The sequence below is a fragment of the Poecilia reticulata genome, linkage group LG17, assembly GCF_000633615.1.
Source record: "Poecilia reticulata strain Guanapo linkage group LG17, Guppy_female_1.0+MT, whole genome shotgun sequence".
Taxonomy (NCBI): Eukaryota; Metazoa; Chordata; class Actinopteri; order Cyprinodontiformes; family Poeciliidae; genus Poecilia; species Poecilia reticulata.
In genome coordinates, this window is record NC_024347.1 from 23,916,750 (window position 1) to 23,934,839 (window position 18,090).

Genomic DNA, 18,090 nt, shown 5'->3' on the forward strand with positions numbered 1-18,090 from the left:
CTCTGTGTGCGTCTCGTTTTTCCGTGGCGTCTCTCATCGCCTCATCCCTCCCTCCTGTTCAGTCACTGCGCCTCAAACACTCGGAAATCAGACGCGCTCTCGCTCTCGCTCTCTCTGCGGCTGCGACCTAGACAAACACGCTCACTTGTAGAGGCTCAAAGGAGTTTGACAAAAGGCTTTGAAAAACTGATGTTACACATACCCTCACTCTAACAGATGCACACAAATAACCAAATACTCCTTCTAGAGACTAAAGCATCCATGCTTTCTACTGGCTGCTCCTTCTGCCGTAGGATTGAGCAGAAATGTATTAAATCTCTATCCAATATCTCATTTTCGTTCTCAATTTTGTCTCATAAGATCAGTCTAGGAGCAACTCTGTAATCACTTTTAGACTTATAGAGTAAGCACTTGAGTTAAATTAGCTGAAAACGACTTCTGAGAAGCATATAATGTGAAAAAGGGATTAAATGTGACTAACAAAGTGAAATAAATTACTGCTACTTCTTACACTCGAGCTCCTAAGTACTCAAACAAAGCTTATTGACAGCTGGAGACTCCGGATCACCAGATAGGGTTTTTATAACACTACAATATGGGACAAATCCCTGTTCAAGGTTTCTGTGTCGATCAATTTCTCCATTGACGAGGCGTGAAAAGCTTCAATATAGAGGCAAGTATGTTTGGAATTCCCATGAATTCCAAACATGTGATTGGGAATGGCAACTGGGATTCAAAAAGTCGGGCCTTATCCATCCGTATGTCGTCTCTAGACGCTGACCTTTGCATTCATAATTCAGCCATTGTGCTAGCGCTCATCACCTATCAGCCATCTCAGCGTCTTATTCAGGGGTTTGTCGCATTGGATCGACAAACCCCTTATACTTGGGAGCGGCTACTTATGCTGCACTTTGGGGAAATTGTAGTCAACGATTTTACAGAAGAGCTATGGAGTTAACACATTTGAAAGACACACAACTTTTTATGAACCTTGAGAGCTCTGGTGGATCCAGCTGCACATTGGAAAGAAACAAAAACAAACCATTTTCCTCCTACTACTTCCTGTCGCTTTCTTCATGGTTTTCACCTGGAGTAACGTCCGACTGTTGATCACGTGACTCATGATGGGGGGGGGAGGTGTTTCCATTGCAGTTTTAAAAAATAGATTTATTCTGTAAGGCCGAAAAACCACCTCATCCTAGAGCGGACTTCTTTGATCAAAAAACGAGTTTTTCCATTAAGCAAGTTTATTTTAAAAATGTTGAATTCTGCAACTTAATGCTCAGAGGAAATGSAGCCAGTGAGTGAACCCTGAACCCTCCATTGTCCGACTGCAGACAGAATTACGCGTCTATTCTGAGCTGTGAGAGACAACCTGACGTCTCTCACCGTCTCTGACTCACCTTCAGCCTCACACATTCCTTCACAGCCTCATCCCGTCTTTGTGAWGCTYGGAGAGGCCAGGAGCGTTATTAGCTGCGTGACTGAGCTTTTATCAGATATTAGGGCTGTTCAAATGGATGATCCCACTACACGGCCGTGACCAACAGACAAAAAGCCCTCTCTTTTTGTTCTGCTCTTGTCTGAAGCCACAGCTGCAGTTATTTGTTACTGCASCAAAAAAAGGGGGACATTTTCCCAGGATTCCCTGCAGGGCTGCGTCCTTAAGCCTCTTTCTGGGCCATCCCCATACAACAGGAAGCCCGGAGGTGTCGTCACACAGGCGGCGTCCCGCAGCGGCTCCGTTCTCCCTTCGCCTTTCGATAATGGGTTCCTCCCCTGAGCGCTCGGAGTCGGAGCGAACCCGCCTCACTGTGTGTGTGCGCGTGWGTGTGTGCGCGCGWGCGTGCGCGTGTGTTTGTGAGAAATGACAAAATGAAAGACGTTGCTATGCGATCCGACGCCGGTTTTATGAAAATGTGAATCTTTTCACTTTGCTGCTTGAGCTACCTCGCGTGTGTGCCGAACATTGGCGCGCGATTGAGACATTCTGCATCGCGCGCGCACTCATAATGTGAATTTTTCCGGCAGTTGCCCAAGAGTAAGAGAGATAACAGAACTATATGACAGAGGCGCAGGACTGTTTGAGCTCATCTCAGCTTATCTTTCCAATTAATATCTGCCTGTGTGCCAAAGAGCGGGCTGCTGCGCGGCTAATGATGCGGATTACCGCTGCCTGCTGCCCTGCCGCTCSCGCCGCACGCTGGGAGCCCAATTCCCTCCGAGGTCTGCGATCTGTCACCCCCTTCTCCCTCCACCTGCACATCCCAGGAACACTCAATAGGTGGCACGCTGAGCTCTAGCGACACACGCCTCCCTCTTTCTCGTCTGTCAGCTTGTTTTTCTCAGTTATTCTCTCTCTTCGTCACTCTTTTCTCTTTTTTTCCCCCTCCTTTAAACACTGCATCGCTTTGTCTACTCGCGCTCCCTCAGAAACGCTCTCACACACACCTACATGCCTCCCCGCCAGTCCTCCCCCACGCCGTAATTTGGAGACGTTAAGTGGAAAGATGTCTCATTTACAAGCAAGGTGGAAACGCACCCTCACCGTCACCTTCCTCCTCCTTCTCCTCCTCCTCTTCTGTCTCCGTCACGGTGTGATCACTAATGAAGAAGAGATGAGTCCTCGTCTGTGCCCCCATTTATCTCAGCGAACCAAGGGATGCGCGCGCTCCTCCCCACCTCCCTGTCTTTCCCCTCGTGCCCCCGCTGCTGTCATCCAGCATCTCGGTTTGTTCAAACAGAAATACTCTTATAAAAAAGAAATTAAATTAATCCAGTTGGTTTGTTCACAAAAAAAAGTGTCATGTAGGTTTCATCTAAACCACGTGTCAAACTCGAGGCGCAGGGGCCAAATTTGGCCCGCCATAGCTTTATATGTGGCCGTCTAGACTCCAGACGCCAAATTGCATCAATCAATCTGGAACAAACCAAACCCTGTAGCTTTTTTGCACTAATGCATAATTGTGAGTTTTCTGCAAATTCTGCGCAAAAATTATGAAAAACATCAGGTTTAAGTGGCTGCACAGTGGCGCAGTTGGTAGAGCTGTTGCCTTGCAGCAAGAAGGTTCTGGGTTCGATTCCCGGCCCCGGTCTTTCTGCATGGACTTTGCATGTTCTCCCTGTGCATGCGTTTCCTCCCACAGTCCAAAAACATGACTTTCAGGTTAATTGGCCTCTCCAAATTGCCCCTAGGTGTGAGTGTTTGTGTGCATGGTTGTGTGTCTCTGTGTTGCCCTGCGACAGACTGGCGACCTGTCCAGGGTGACCCCGCCTCTCGCCCGGTACGCTAGCTGGAGATGGGCACCAGCAACCCTCCTGACCCCACTAAGGGACAAGGGTGTAAGAAAATGGATGGATGGATCAGGTTTAAGTGATGCTAAGTCCCACCTGTAGGAGGCAGTATTTCTCACATCTACTACTCTGCTGCCTCAGCCTTACTAGATGTCAAGTCATAATCGATAGTGAGTCACATATGACGTTATTTCTAAGCGTAAATATTGTAAAATTCCTTGCAAATATTTCTAAATTCGCGCCACAAAATTGCAAAATCCTGGAAAGACTGATCTGTGTAGATATTCAATATTATTTAATTTTATGAAGCACTTATCGTATGCAGAGTTCTTTGTTAATGTTGCCCTTTTTATGAACTTTAGCATCTTGATCGCTGAAATCTAGATAATATCTGGGATCCAACGGCAGGGATGATCCACCAATTCACCACATATATGATTAGAGGCTCAGAGAGGATGCAGGTGATCTCAACTATTGCATGGCAGYCGTYTTTTGAGTTTCATTTCTAAGAATATTGATATTGTGATTCAATATATTGTTCAGCTCTACATAACGACCATTAAAAGAAACAAATATGAGAAAGATTTGTTCCTAAATGAGGGGAAGCCACAAAGGTTCACTGCTGAGAAGCTGAATGTTATCAGAATTTAAAGTTGGGTGGAAGGAAAAAATGTGGAAGAAAAATAATTAATTAAAAATCCTTTCTAATCTGAATCTAATGGATCCATATAGTATAATATTACACATTGATAATTAATTGAGAAGGCGTCTGTATCAATAATAAGACCATCTGCCCTGATCACAGATATTGATCATTAATCTTCAGTTTTCTGCGGTGAGTACTGAAGTAAACACTGTTTGTTTTTCTCCCGACAGATGACCTTTTCGTCCAGCCCCTACTCTGAGCGAATCCAGATCCCAAAACCGGTCCCCAGCATTGGGGATCAGCCTGAGATGTTGTGGGTCATGGGCCCCGTGCTGGCRGTGGTCGTCATCATCATCATCGTCATCGCCATCCTTCTGTTTAAAAAGTAAGTGGCTTTTGGCTTCCACTCCTGTGCTTTTCTTTAGGTGTAACGGCAGCAAAGTCGGCGATTAAAGGTTTYTGTTGGATTCATTAGTAATGGTCATAAAATTAAAAAAAACGCTTGAACTGCTCACAAACAAAGCAATAAGATCCAATTTCTCCGACTGTAGAATTCAACATTGAGAGAGAGAGACGAGATTGATTTGTGTCTCAGACAAAGAGATTTCGGCCCACTTGGCAGTTGTCAACAATGCCGTGTTAAGTGTCAGATGAACTGGCAGCTGACATACCTGCTTTAATAAAATCGCAGCCTGGCTGTCAAACGCTCTTAGGGTGGGAGAGAAAAATGTGTTTTGGCAACACCATTGGTCACTTCAGAAAAAAGAAACAGACGGCAGCAGCAGAGGGCTTAGCTAAAAGCTCAGTCAATATCTCTTTAAAGCGCTTGAGCTGCCCCTGTGCAGAGCACCATGATGAGAAACAGGTGCTGTGGAGAGTCGGGCTCCTCTCACTGTCTCTGTTCTCCTTCTTGAGCTCTAATTGCGCCTTTTCAGTCGTTCATGTSTTWWTACATGATTTTTTGCGCTTCAAAAACGAAATATTACCAAGTATTTTCAGTTAGTTTCTAATGCAAATATCTTAGGATACTTAAAATAAGACAAATCTAGTTTACAAGTAAGTTTTCAGTCTGTTTTAAGTCAATAATTCCTTCATSATTGAAAAAGAACTAGTTCCATTGGTAGATTATTTCACTCATAATAAGACATTTTTCCCATGATAAAAGTTAAATAATTGGCCTGTAGAACTAGCAATTTTCTATCAGTATTAGGGAATTATTGACAAGCTCAAAAGTTAGTTTTCTCTTGCTTCAAATGTTCTACGATTTCGTATCTTTGCAGACCAGGAAGAGTTGCRGAAATATTTTTTACAACCTGAGCTATTTTACGCACCAATTGGGACATTATTGTGAAGTGGAAGGCAAAGGATGCATGATTTTAATATTTTTTTAAAGAAATACAAATCTGAAAAGTGTGGTTTGCATTTCTATTTTGCCCCCTTTACTACACACCTTCTAAATAAAACCAAATAAGTAGTAAGTAGAGTCCAAAAGTAAGATTACTTCAAGCTTTTTTGTGAGTAATATTTATCTAAAGGCAACTCTGATGATTAATTGATTAATCTGATAAAAACTGTCACTTTCTGCACATTTATTTAACTGCTTAAGCATATTTAAACAATAATTCTTATACTTTAAAAAKGCAAATAAACAAATCATTCAATAAAATGTTTAAATCAGAAACTGAACATTCCATTTGTAGCAAAGGATGCATYTGCAACTAAAAACATCAACATGTGAAAAGTTCAGATCTTTCCGCTTGACAAGTCAACGTAGGGTATTTTTCAGATTAGCAGATTAATAATTGGATAACAAAAGGTGATTAATAGCAGATTCTCTTATTTTTTAACAGAATTTGAACCAGGTGAASCTAAAACTATGCTTCTTCAGGTGTTTTGAGTAGAACATATTAACAAACAAATAAGGTTTTTTATTCTAAGTACAGAATTTGTATATATTTTTTGTACCTTTTGGCTTTATTACTTCTCTTAGTCTGTTCTCTCAGTAAATGGCGTTTTATAGAGTCATTATRCTCCAGCTAACGATTAATCAATTACTAAATTAGCTAACGATTTGTTCGGTAATTGATTAATCCCGATTAATTGTTCTGGCCCTAATATTAACATAATAAAAAAATGGGGTTTAAAACAATGATGTGGACATTTACAGGGATCCCATTTGAACCTGCAGCTCCTTATTTACCTCCCTTCCCTTCCTGCTGATTAAGTCCCTCGTTCTTCCTCGTCCTGGCAGCTCCATTACGGATTCTGCGTCTCGCATCATACCTGCCTCCCCGAGCTGCCGTCGGCAGCCTGTGCAGCAGCTGTCTCCGGCAGACTTAAAGAGCCGCCGGTTAATAATAGGCCTTGAGACAGCTCGCTGCTGAGTAGCACATCCTCTTGTGTGGAAGTCCCTTTCTCTGTGTCGATGCTGATTGACAGCACGGACTGTGGGGAGGTGGCTGTGTGGCCTTTTCGCTGTGGACTGGCGGTAAATGTGCATAGGAATAATCACACTGTAGCTCTGGTTGTTATTGCTTCCTGCAGAGCCCAGCAGCGAACAGTGATGAGCCTGTTCTACAAAGCCTCCTGCAACAGTTGTTCTCTTTTTTTCTTCTCGCTCTCTCCTTGTGCTTTCAAGTTGTTGTTGATATTTTTAGTTCATGAATAGCTATTACACATTAACTCTTTCCCCTCTATCTTTTGTTTCTTGTCCCTGCGAATGCAGCAAGCAGGAAAGGTGGGTACTCTCAGCGTTGCATCATAACTTCATGCACCACTACTTGTTTTTATTTGTTTTATGAGCTCAGGAGGGGTGCAAAGTTAGCTGCTGGAAACATACACACAAAAAAGGACATTTAAACAGAACAGCAGTAAAACGAAATCAAGCGGTTATCTGCTACAATTTGGTGAGGTTTACAAGACAAAGCAGCCGACTCTGCACCCCCTGGCAGGCAGCTGAGGTTGAGGGAACCCCCGGGTCACGTCCGTGTACCAGTGCATGTTCCACATCTAGAGCCAGCGTTCCTCCTCAGATTGTCCTGTCTGCCATGGTTTGTCTCCATGCTGTGTTTCATTATCCAGCAAGTCACAGTGTGCCCCTCCAAGATTGGCCCCATCTGAATATGCCAAGGCATCACCTGCTGCTGAATGGGCCATTGTGAAGTAAATGCCAGACATTGGAGGTGGGGGTTCTGGAGGGGGTAGACTGCTCAAAAAGACACGTCCTCATTTTTTAGGCTGACATTTTCCACTGAGACACTTTTCCTCCACTTTTAGCCCYTTTTTTTTGCATCTCTCTGCTTCCTGGTGGCAGGAGTCTCAACAAAGGGCCCGGTTCTGCCCTCATTAAGACTCCTCGSTACCTCACACTCTGCGTACTCRTGTTTTCACTCGTCCTCACCCTCATTTTGAGCCAGAGATGGAAAACCCCACATGGGTTTTCTGACATGTTTACTATACAGCAGCACCAAAGCATCASKGGGTCAGAGGCTGCAGAGCACTGCAAAACTATTCATATCTCCACATTCTGTCACGTTATAAGTAGAAACCTGAATTCCAAAATTATACAGAAATAATACGTATTTATATAAAGGGTGAAAKAAAAGCCAGTGTTAGAAGTTGTGCTGTTTCTAGCCAGTCCTGCAGAAGAGTTTTCTTCAAGTAAATGTTAAWAGTTTAACTTTACATACAACATTCTTAAACCTAAAAATGGAAATAAAAATATGGTTTTCATTTTATAGAACAGATGCACATAAAATTAAATTGAATCTAAGACCTTTTTAAGACCATTATGAGTGAAATTTAAGACCTTTATCACCACAGAAATGTACAAATGTCCTTAACATCTGCAGTGCCAAGCAGTTTTGCACAGAATTAATGCATCATTGAATGGGTTGGCAACAGAAATGATCCAATGGCAAAAGCAAACATTGTCCAGCCAACTGGCCATAAATGTGCACTTAAACCATGAGAGATGCAAAAAAGAAAGCAAGAAAGCTAGCATGCTACCTCACTCTTTGAGCTAGCTAGCTAGTTTTTCCCCTCCCTCCGTTTCCACTGCAAGAATCAGAACTGAGGGTTTTTGTTAATAAAGCTGCTAATATACCTTTTCTAACTAACAAGGGTTTATTAGCAGCTTGTCACCAGTAGCCTCAACCGACGCATAAGAAGCTCCAGTGGGCTACATTTGGCCCCCGGACCTTGAGTTTGACCTGTGTGTTACATCATAGATCAGGGGTATCTGAAGTGTGAGYAGGGGGCCATTTGTGGCCATTGGGTCCATTTTAGACGGCCCTTGATCACAGTTCAAGAATAGCCTCAATGTGGTTTGCCAGTTCAGACAGTTAATGTAGATACATATTTAAAAACAAGGCTATAGTRAAATTTTCCCTGATGAAGCGTGTGTGTGCCTTTAGGAAAAGATACAATTAGAATCTTAAAATAGAAAATATAAGGTGCAACACAGTATTTATCCAGGTTTTTGCTTTTAATTTCAATTTATTAGTAATGGCGACCTGAAGCACCCAGGAGCTTTAAGTGAAATGGAGACATTTAATAAGCTTGGCAAAATAAAGCAAGAGCGAGCAAAATCCTATTCTTGTTGCTTAAAAGATACATCTGGAAAAAGATGTTCAGCCTGAAAGATTGCCTACAGAAATCTAACTGCTTTGCTTATTTACAGTAAGTACTGTTTAGTTTGTTGTTTATTTAGCAGGTAAACATCAAAAAAGTAAAACAGTTTTTGCCATTAGAAATAAAAAGAAAAATACTTGAMATTTTTTGGCCCCTCTGCCAAGAAGTTTGGACACCTCATAGACCCTCACGGCCCAGCCCGGCTCCCTCACCCTCAGCCCTGCACGGCACCAGCAGCGATCTCCGGGTAAAACTGGACACGGTCTGGCTCAGCTCTCGGCTGGAAAGGAGGAGATGCTTGTCAGAGATTAGCTGTCATGCCTGCAGCATTAGCTTAAGCCCCTGCAGCAAGAGATAACAGGTGGCGGTGAGGCCCGAGCCCCGGCAGCAGAGCGCAGGGGGGCAGAGGAGGGGAGGGGACCAGGTTAAGGCTTCCCGTGCATCGCAGACTTTGTGTATTCTCGCCACGACGCGCCTCGACAGAAGGCCCCCGCTCCTTCTTAAAACCATGCTCGCCACTTGCAAATGGAGTGCAATGAGATGTGAAATTTCCACGGGGCGCCCTGATGCTTCTTTCTGCCCATTTCCATTTGCTGTCAGGAGGTTTGCGAGTCTGCAGCTGTACATGTGTGYGTGTGAGCGTGTGTGTGTGTGTGTGCATCTGTTTGCCTGTTTGCGCGTCAACAGATGCTGGGTGTCTGAATACAGGCAAGGCTGCGTTTGCTGTTACTTTCCTCTGCCTGATGGACGAACCTACGGTCGGCTGCGCTAAGCCGGTCCAAGCGGCGCTGTTCTGTTCTGCTGGATGCGGCGCGGCCGGGCCTGGCAGCACAGGTGCTGCAGAACTGGTCTAATTATCCAGTGTTGTGCCACCCAGCTGATGAGCTAATTACAGCAGCCGCCTGTTTTCCTCTCAATCTGGGAAGCCAGTAAACACAATGTGTTGTTAGCACACACACACGCGCACACACACACACGCACACATGCATGCAAGCAGCAGCCGCTGCAGCACACATTTAAATCTCTGCAAACACATACTCACGTTTCCACACAGCAGCTGTCACCGCAACCTAGCCCACTCCAGCAAAATTATGGTGCTTCTTCAAACACATTAAATTCAAGTTTCCTTTCAAACTAATGGGAATGAGGCCCCTGGCCCCCACTGTCTCTTGAGCTTCCTGTCCTTAGAAGTAGCTTCGAGAGCCATTAAATGCACCATTAACCTCATCAAGTGTGCAAATGAGTCAAAGTGTGTGCATATAGTAATTATTAATGTCATTTTAAATCATCCTGTCATTTCTGCTTAAGAGTTTTCCTGCAAAACCGATGACTAAATTAGAGCTTTTCTCATGTGTTTATTTATTTCAGACAAGACAATGCGAGCAGGGTGAATTCATCGCCTTGTTTTCTCCCTTTGCTTCTGCAGAAAGCGGGCGTCACCTTTACCGAAAGACGAGCACTCAGGCGGCGTGAAGGACTCGCTGCTGGGCAACTCCTCCGACCCCGTAGACATGAGACGACTCAACTACCAAACCCCAGGTGATTAATAACGCCACAACAATCCCGGCTCTGTAAAGTTGGGTTTTATAAATAACTCGTCTCATCGCCTAAACCTTTCCTACGTTTTGTCACGTTCTAACCACAAACTTCAGTGGATTTTATTKGGATTTCGTCAACACAATGTAGAGCATCAGCAATGACATAGGAACTTGTTGTAAGTCAGTAATTCCTTAATGTTAATAAAAAAGAACTAGTTCCACTGGTTGATTTTTTTTTCACTTATAACAAAAAMWKTTTCCTATGTTATAAGAGAAATAATCTYCCAGTTGAACTAGTACTTTTTCAATRACATTAAGGATATCTTGTATATCTTTCTCAAAAGTTACTTGTAAATTAGTTTTGTCTTATTAAAGTGCGCTGAGATATTTGCAGTAGAAACTGGTAAAAAACAAAGCCTCCATGTTGTTCCTCGATGTCAATATCATTTCTTTTTTTTTTACATTCAAACTGGACTCTTATTGTATCTTCTATTCATCTGTTGGTTATTTTGTGACCTTGACRTGACCTGCTTATTTTGCGTTGTTAGTTTCACAAATTCAGGTGGGGAAAAAAAAACGAAAGCTCATTCTTTGAAGCTGAGCTTAATTTTTTGTGGCTATCACGGCCAGCTGACAGTTCGAGTCGAGTCAGGATGAGGAGATTCAGATTCTGTCCACACGCACACACAGCAGTGAAGTGGGAGGATGGAGGAGGAAGGTGGGGGAGACTTCTGCAGCATCAGCCTTCCTCCTGCTTCCTCCTGATCTTCCTCCTCCTCCTCCCCTGGTGCTCGCTCGTCCTCCTCTCTCTCCCCCCAGCTGGTAATGAGTCCTGCTGCCTCTGATGTCAAGGTGAGCCGGGCCCAGGGAACAATAGAGCTGAGGGAAAATGTCAGCCCTGGCGCACGCGTCTGACCGTGCGTCTCTTACGGTGTGTGTGTGTGCGTGCGTGTGCGTGCGTGCGTGTGTGTGTGTAGTCCCTTCTCGCGGGTTATTAAAGATCCCATTTGCCATACACACACACACACACAGCCCTTTGAACCCCTGCAGTGGAATTAAGCAGTGCTGCCACTTTGAAAGAGCCCCGTTCTGCCGTCCTCCCACTCCACCTCTCTCGCCTTTTGTCTTCCATTTCCCCCTGTAGGGTAATSTCTTTTCTTTTCCTCTCGTTCTCTCCCCTCTCACTCTCTGTRCGTCAACACTTATTTCCTTCTATTCCTCCCTCACCGCCTCTATGTGTTGCTTCAAGTGTGGTGATTATCGAAAACCACAGAGGCTCCGTCTASATGGTGAAATCGTATGAGACTCGGAGCCGGGTGAATGTTGAACAGCCGCAGCCTTCATCCTCTCTCTCTCTCTTCCTGCCTTTAATTCGTCCCCAGCAGGTGAACCTTCCCGCTCTGATTCTGATTGTTGTTGGATCAGCGTCGCTTATTTCTGACAGATGTCTTCTGCTCCTTTTGGTGCAGCAGGAGGTGCTGACCTGCTTCATCATTGACGAACCTTGTTCAGATTCTACCTTTGAAAGCCTGATGAAGGATTTAGAGACAACTTGCAGAGGGACAGTAGAATGAGTTTAAGCAAATGATTTCAAACACGGTTTTCATGTAAAGAAACCAAAGTTTTCCAACCCAGCTTTCCAAAAGTGAGTTCTTTATGTTCATAAAATATAAAACACTGAAAAGGAAGGAAGAGTGGTAGGAAGGAAGGAAGGATGCAAGAACAAAGGTAGTGATCATAGAAGGGATGTAGGACATGAAGAAAGGAAGAAAACAAAGAAGGGTGCAACCAGAGAGGGTGGACACAAAAAAAGATGCAAGGAAGGGATGTAAGGACATACAGAAGGATGCAATCAGAGAGGGAGGACACAAAAAAGGATGCAAGAAAGGGATGTAAGGACATACAGAAGGATGCAACCTGAGAGGGAGGACACRAAAAAGGATCCATGGAAGGAATGTAGGGCAAAAAGACGGACACAAGGAAAGGGGTTRGGAACAAAGAATGATGTAAGAGAGTAAGGATACAAAGAAGGATTCAAGGCAGGGATGTAAGGACATACAGAAGGATACAAGGGAGGAAAGACACAAAAGAGGATGCAAGTAAAAGTGGAGGACACAAAGAAGGATGCAAAGTAGGGAGGTAGGACACTAAAAAGGAAAGAAAAGAAAGGAGGATTAAAATAAGCCTCCTTTCTCTTAAATTTGGATGATATTTTTTAATCAACACAAACATATTTCCATTTGGATGTTAATAAATGAAGCATCTGCTGAGCATCTGCTATTTGATTACATTTTGTTCTGAAAAGCAATGTTTGCAACCGAAAGGATTCATAGTAATTTTAATTTGACTTAATCATTATATCTGTAATAAAGTCCTCGCACAAAACAGCGAGCAAATGTGTTTTTCTGGTTGAAATAAAAATGATCCCTGTGTACATGGGCTGGTCATCAGCAGCCGTTTTAGCTGGAAGAGTTCAAATTAGAGTTGTTGCAAATTGAGGACGATTGAGGCAGCGAGTTGAGAAACAGAGAGGGTGAATTTCAGCTTATGAAATTACCTCTTTTCTGCACAAAGCAGGTGTCATTTTGGTTAGCGTTCCACGCTTTATTGCCACAATTTGGAAAAGAACAAACACAACCCACTGAGTCCTTTCAGAAAGGTACAATTTCTGTTAAATCTCAGTCACTTCTCTTTTAATGACGCCTTTTAGGATGTTTTCAAGCTCTTATAATAAAGCAAATTAGCCTGTCTTTTTATTATTGTTTGCCTCCTTTTTGCAGTTTTCAGCTGCAGTATTCATGTTCAGTATTAGTCTGACTGCAAACACTCGTACCTGTCTGTATTTTTATTCAAATGCAATATGAATGTTCTTTTCTGGCTGCTATGTGGGTTTCAAAATAAGACCAAAGTCCAGACCTAATTATATCAATCGTTTTCAGCAGAAATCGTGGTTCCTCTCCATGAAGTCTGAGCTTGAGTTGTTTTACAAAGAAGAACGGACAAACGGGATGTTAAGAGTTGGTAGAGACGCATTCAGAAAGACCTGCAACTAGGGCTGGCCGATAAATCTTTAACAATATTGCGATAGACACGTGATCAATATCAATAGAAAATACGTCCGGTAGAATGTTCAGTAGTTTCACTGAACTCCGATCCAGAGTTTTAGCCGCTCAACCTCTCACTGTTGGCTAATAAAACCTGGTGGCATCAACTAACTCTCTCACTGTTTGGTTACCTAGCAACAACCTGTGGAGTAACTTGTGGTTACCTAGCAACAACCTGTTGAGTTCCAGGTTTTGCCAATTGCCTCATAACTGCTGAAAAATAATAAACGCCATTGAGCGAAAACTGCAGCAGAAAACAAGAAAGTTATGCCACTAGTTTGGCAGTATTTCACAGACTTGAAATAAAAAAAAAACTAATAAACAATTATCATTATTGACTAATACAAAATGCTTATGTCGTGATACGTTTTTCAGCCATGTCATCCAGCCCTACTTGCAGCTGTAGTTGTAGCAAAGAGTGGCTCTAGAAAGTACTGACTCATAATTTTCCAGTTACGTGTTGGCGTATCACATAAAATCCAAATAAATCAAGCTGTGGAAAGCTTTAAAAGGTCTAAACATTTGTAGAAATACTGTATCTCCATTTAGTCAGTGGTTCATGACTTTATACATGCCGTCACAGGAGAGTTTCTTTAGGTTGAGCTCTGTTTCACTTGTATTCAGCTGGCCAAATTGCCCAGAGATGGGTCATCACCATCTGCTGTTCCGAGTTAACGAGCTCCAAAGGTTATGTCCAGATCCAGCCTGGCCAGAGTCCGATCCTGAGCCGCCTCCATTGATCCAGTCTTCTTCTTCCTCCCTGCTTTTACTCTCCTCTCTCAACAGGTCCCAGCACTCATCRCTGCCCCAACACTCCAAGTTAGTCCGTTTTCTCACCTACAGCATACTTCCCACACATGCAGTCTTTTTCTTCTTCACTCGCTCGCTCGTGAACCCATTCCCCCGATGCAATCCCGACAGACATCACAAGCTTACAAGCTTGTTGCCTCTGGCACTCCAAGGATGCGCCAATGGCCTTCCACTGGCTGTGAACTTTCCCACATCACCTTTATGACGCGGCAGCAGAGGCCTGCATGGTTTCATGGATAGTTGAGCAGTGCGGACAGTTGCGCTTGTTGTACATTAGCCTTGTTATCAATGGCTTCACCCTCCATTTAACCAAAAACGTAGCCGTAAAAGACGCGCACAACCGCGCGCACACTGATGGTAATGCGCTCAGTGGCCCCTCGGTGAGATAAGATTAAATTTGCGTAATGGGTCGGGCCTCATCTTGTAAAGTGGCCATCAGCCATTAGCATTAATGCAATAAAAAGCTTGCAAAGGTCTGTCACCTGAAAGCGTGACCCTTGACCTCACAGATGCGCTCAGCTAAAGACCCTTTTAAAGTGTCTGCACTGTGTGAGGTTAACAATAATCCATGGTTTAACCTCACAGGTTGTCCATGTGTTGTATTCATTTAAATATACTCATAATGTACAGAGTGCCAGTCAGATGTTTACATACACCCATCATCAATCCGCTTGAAGGTCATTTATATATTTCAAGGTTTTACGCAGCTCTTCTTTTAAGGATGATATCACAAATATATTCAATGAACATGCATTTAATTTGGAATTAAATAAGCATATAAATTTACTCTGAATTGTTATTTATGGAGTTAACTTTTCAATAGGGTTTTCAGAAGGGCTTTAAATTTATCCATCTCTATTTGTTCCACAACAGTTCTTGTGAGGTTTGGGTTACTGGCATAAGTTCAAACTTGTGAACCCAATTTCTGTTATTAAAATTAATCAAAGTCAYATCCTCTCCCTGAWAAAGAGCTGTCCAAATTTCGTCAGTAAAAGCCCAAATGGGGTAATATCCATGCCGGAGATGAGAGCATGTAAAAATGTACGGCCTGAACTGCGAGTTCGTTTAAGTGCCTCTCCAAGTTCAGAAGCACAGGGTGAATTTGTGTCGGTAGATTAGCAATAAATCATCCAATAACCCAACGATGAGGAAGCTGGAGAGCAGCAGGGGGGGTTGTTTGAAATTAATCCAGCCCAAGCGCTCCAGGCGGGGCCGAAAGACATCCTATTGTAGGGAAAGGGATTTCAAAGAAATGGGTTTTGGCTGGTGACCAGTCAGTTTCTTCCCTTCTCATGGTACGGAGTGACAGTGTGTCTGATCTGCAGAGGCTTGTGAGTTCCTGCTGCGTCTCCACCACCACCACCACCTCTACCACCGGTCGGAGAGATGTCTGCCTCACGCTTCCTCCAAGAAGCATGCTCACCCACTCCACTCATGTGCATCTCCGTGCCAGTCCCACTTCTGTCCCCCTCRTTTGGCATGACGACATCACCAAAATGTCACCAGCCTGTTTTCCTGTCTCCTCATGCGTTGTTGAAGATCTTGCACTCTCCTCACCGTCACAGCCACCTCATGGTCCCACCGGCAGCCTCACTCACCCCGCGGTCCGACCGTTTGTGTCTGTGCAGGTTGGATGCCGTTTCTCACTCTTTCTCTCTCTGCTCCTTCCTCCAGGAATGAGGGAACACCCACCAATTCCTGTCATTGACCTGGCTGACCACATAGAGAGACTTAAGGCCAACGACGGCCTCCGCTTCTCCCAGGAGTATGAGGTAAGAGCAAAGCTTTCCTGATTCTTCCTCTTTCAAGTATATAAATGGGTTTCCTTGTACGATCAGCGAGGAACCTTCTTTTTTCCCTTTTTGATCTCATATGCATGTATTCTAATGGGTTATGGGAGACTTCTTACATAGACGTTCTTCAGTCATTTTCACAACTCTATTACCAAACCCACTAGGAAACCAACACTTACATTAAATGCTGCGAGATGCTTTTTCACAAACCTAGCAGGTGGCAAGTCGCTTAAGCAATCTGTGTTCGTCTTGCTGCTTCCCAGAAGAATGGGKTTTTTTTCTGAGGGGTGGGGGGAAGTGCAGGAGGTCTCTCTGCTGCAACTCGGTGAGGGATTATCTGTTGTCAGTGTTCTTCTTCACCAGAAAGAATAAAAAAAATAGAAGAAGAAGAAGAAGAAGAAGAAGAAGAGGGGGGGAGGGAGCAAATTTGCATTTAAAGTGGTACATAGTTGGTTTGGGGTTCTGAGCATGGCTAGATGAAGCAGAGAGGTGTCCTTGAATACGGAAAAACACGATTTGTCTTTTATTTATTTGCTCCGATTGTTGGATCTGTCTGCTCTAATCAGGGCTGCTCAAATGTTGGTTCCAACAAGRCGGTCGGAAARGTTGTGGATCTTGGCTTTTATCTCGTGCTCGTGTTCTTCCCTGCTTGTGACCGATGTTTCTAAGTCTAGAAAAGTTGTGCTGCAGTCTAATATTTCTAGGAATAACATTAACAGCATTGGCCACAATTATTGGTATTATTGGAGTAAATTTACGTTCTATTGCAATAGCATAATCTAATTGAAAAATATAGGTAMAWTTTTATTTAAGTACACTTGCGCAGCTACAAAAAGSTGCAAATGAGCTACAGATATTCCCTGCTGTGTAATTTCTAACAACATGCTGAAAGGTTTTTCAAATTCATACTTTGCTTTTTAGTGGATTAGCATTTCATCTCACAAAGGCCCAGTTCTCTTCCAAGAAAGACTTTTCCTGCCTTTTGGTCTAAAGAAAGTAGCAGCACTATAAAGCTGTTAAACATGTTGTSACAAAGATTAAATAAGAAATGAATTTGTCAAGATGCCCAAACGAGCCCATAACTGTTGCTACGGTTGAAGCTAACAAATCTAATTAGGTTGACTTGGTCAGCTGAACATCAAAGGTTTCCTAAATGTGTGCAGAAATAGTTTTTCTGAGTTTTTTTGCATCACTGTAAATATGCTGTCTGCCAGCAGTAACTTAGAATATTGTCCTTAAACACACAARCAGGATTGCAAAACACTAATGACTAATTATCGTCCAAAGCAGSCTGGTCAAGTTGCGTAAAAAGAGTTAAAATATATTAATCTTTTATTGCAATAACACAAAATTGTGCAAAAATTCAAACTTTAGTATAAAGTCTAATAATAATATGACTTAGTTTATTTATTGGGCAAAAAAATTATAACATAAAAACTAATTATTAACTAAATCCCTGTTTTGTTTTGGAGGGTTTTTTTTTTTAAATAAATGTATTTTAAGCAAATTTCCACTCTGAAAACTGGCTGTAGGTCATTATTTAGGCTTTTATCACGATGATAATGGTTTTGAAGTGGTTCACAAAATCAACCCCCATCCTGGTGTCCAGATCAAAAACYCATAGAAAACTTTTATCTTGAGCTGAAAAGAGGAGACCACAAATTCAGACCTGGTTGTACAAAGTATTGACAGCAGTGAAACCAATAAGCAGTCATTTCTAAACGAGAGATTACACGTTACTAAAACTGATATTGTTTAATGGAAGAACTCTAAAAATGGATCTRTGGTCACTTTGCTGTTATAATTAGTTGTTTTTGAATTCCAGKGGAAATTCATGTTGTTTCTGTAGAGCCAATTAACAGTAAACTGTCATCTCAAAGCACTTTACAAGAAAAACATCCAATAATATGAAATAAACCGAAGCATACACCAAACCCTAATTGGTTTAATGTGTATAATGTGGGACAAACTATGCAAAGATTATTCGGATCAAGTAAATTTTTTAATTCTGATTTATTTGCCCCCTCTTTTTTTTTTATTTCATTCTTGTGATCTGCTGTGAAATTAACAGCCAGCTAGAGAGGTTATTAGGCCGTGGTAAACCCCTGCACTCAATTAACCGGGTTTATGTGTTGCCTCTCCAGGCCGTCGCCCTCCCGGCCCGTTGAGTTCCTTTAAATGAACCTAACCACAGAAAGGAGCCTGAATGAGTGCGGGCAATCAGCCCGGCTCTGTTCCCGTCCCTGCAAAAAGTCCTCCCRAGCCGGGGAAGA

The 18,090-nt window shown here is 43.0% G+C and overlaps 1 protein-coding gene across 15 annotated transcripts in view; it reads left to right on the top strand.

Annotated features, from left to right (window-relative positions):
• Positions 1-18,090, top strand: part of LOC103479767 (protein tyrosine phosphatase receptor type F) — a 245,748-nt gene that overhangs the window by 198,732 nt on the left and 28,926 nt on the right. For 9 of the 15 annotated variants that reach the window (XM_008434400.2, XM_008434407.2, XM_008434406.2 and 6 more), the window contains 5 exon segments: positions 4,171-4,325; positions 6,666-6,677; positions 9,999-10,111; positions 14,001-14,033; positions 15,699-15,796. In XM_008434400.2, coding sequence (XP_008432622.1) covers positions 4,171-4,325; positions 6,666-6,677; positions 9,999-10,111; positions 14,001-14,033; positions 15,699-15,796 — 411 coding nt within the window. 15 annotated transcript variants of the gene reach the window in all.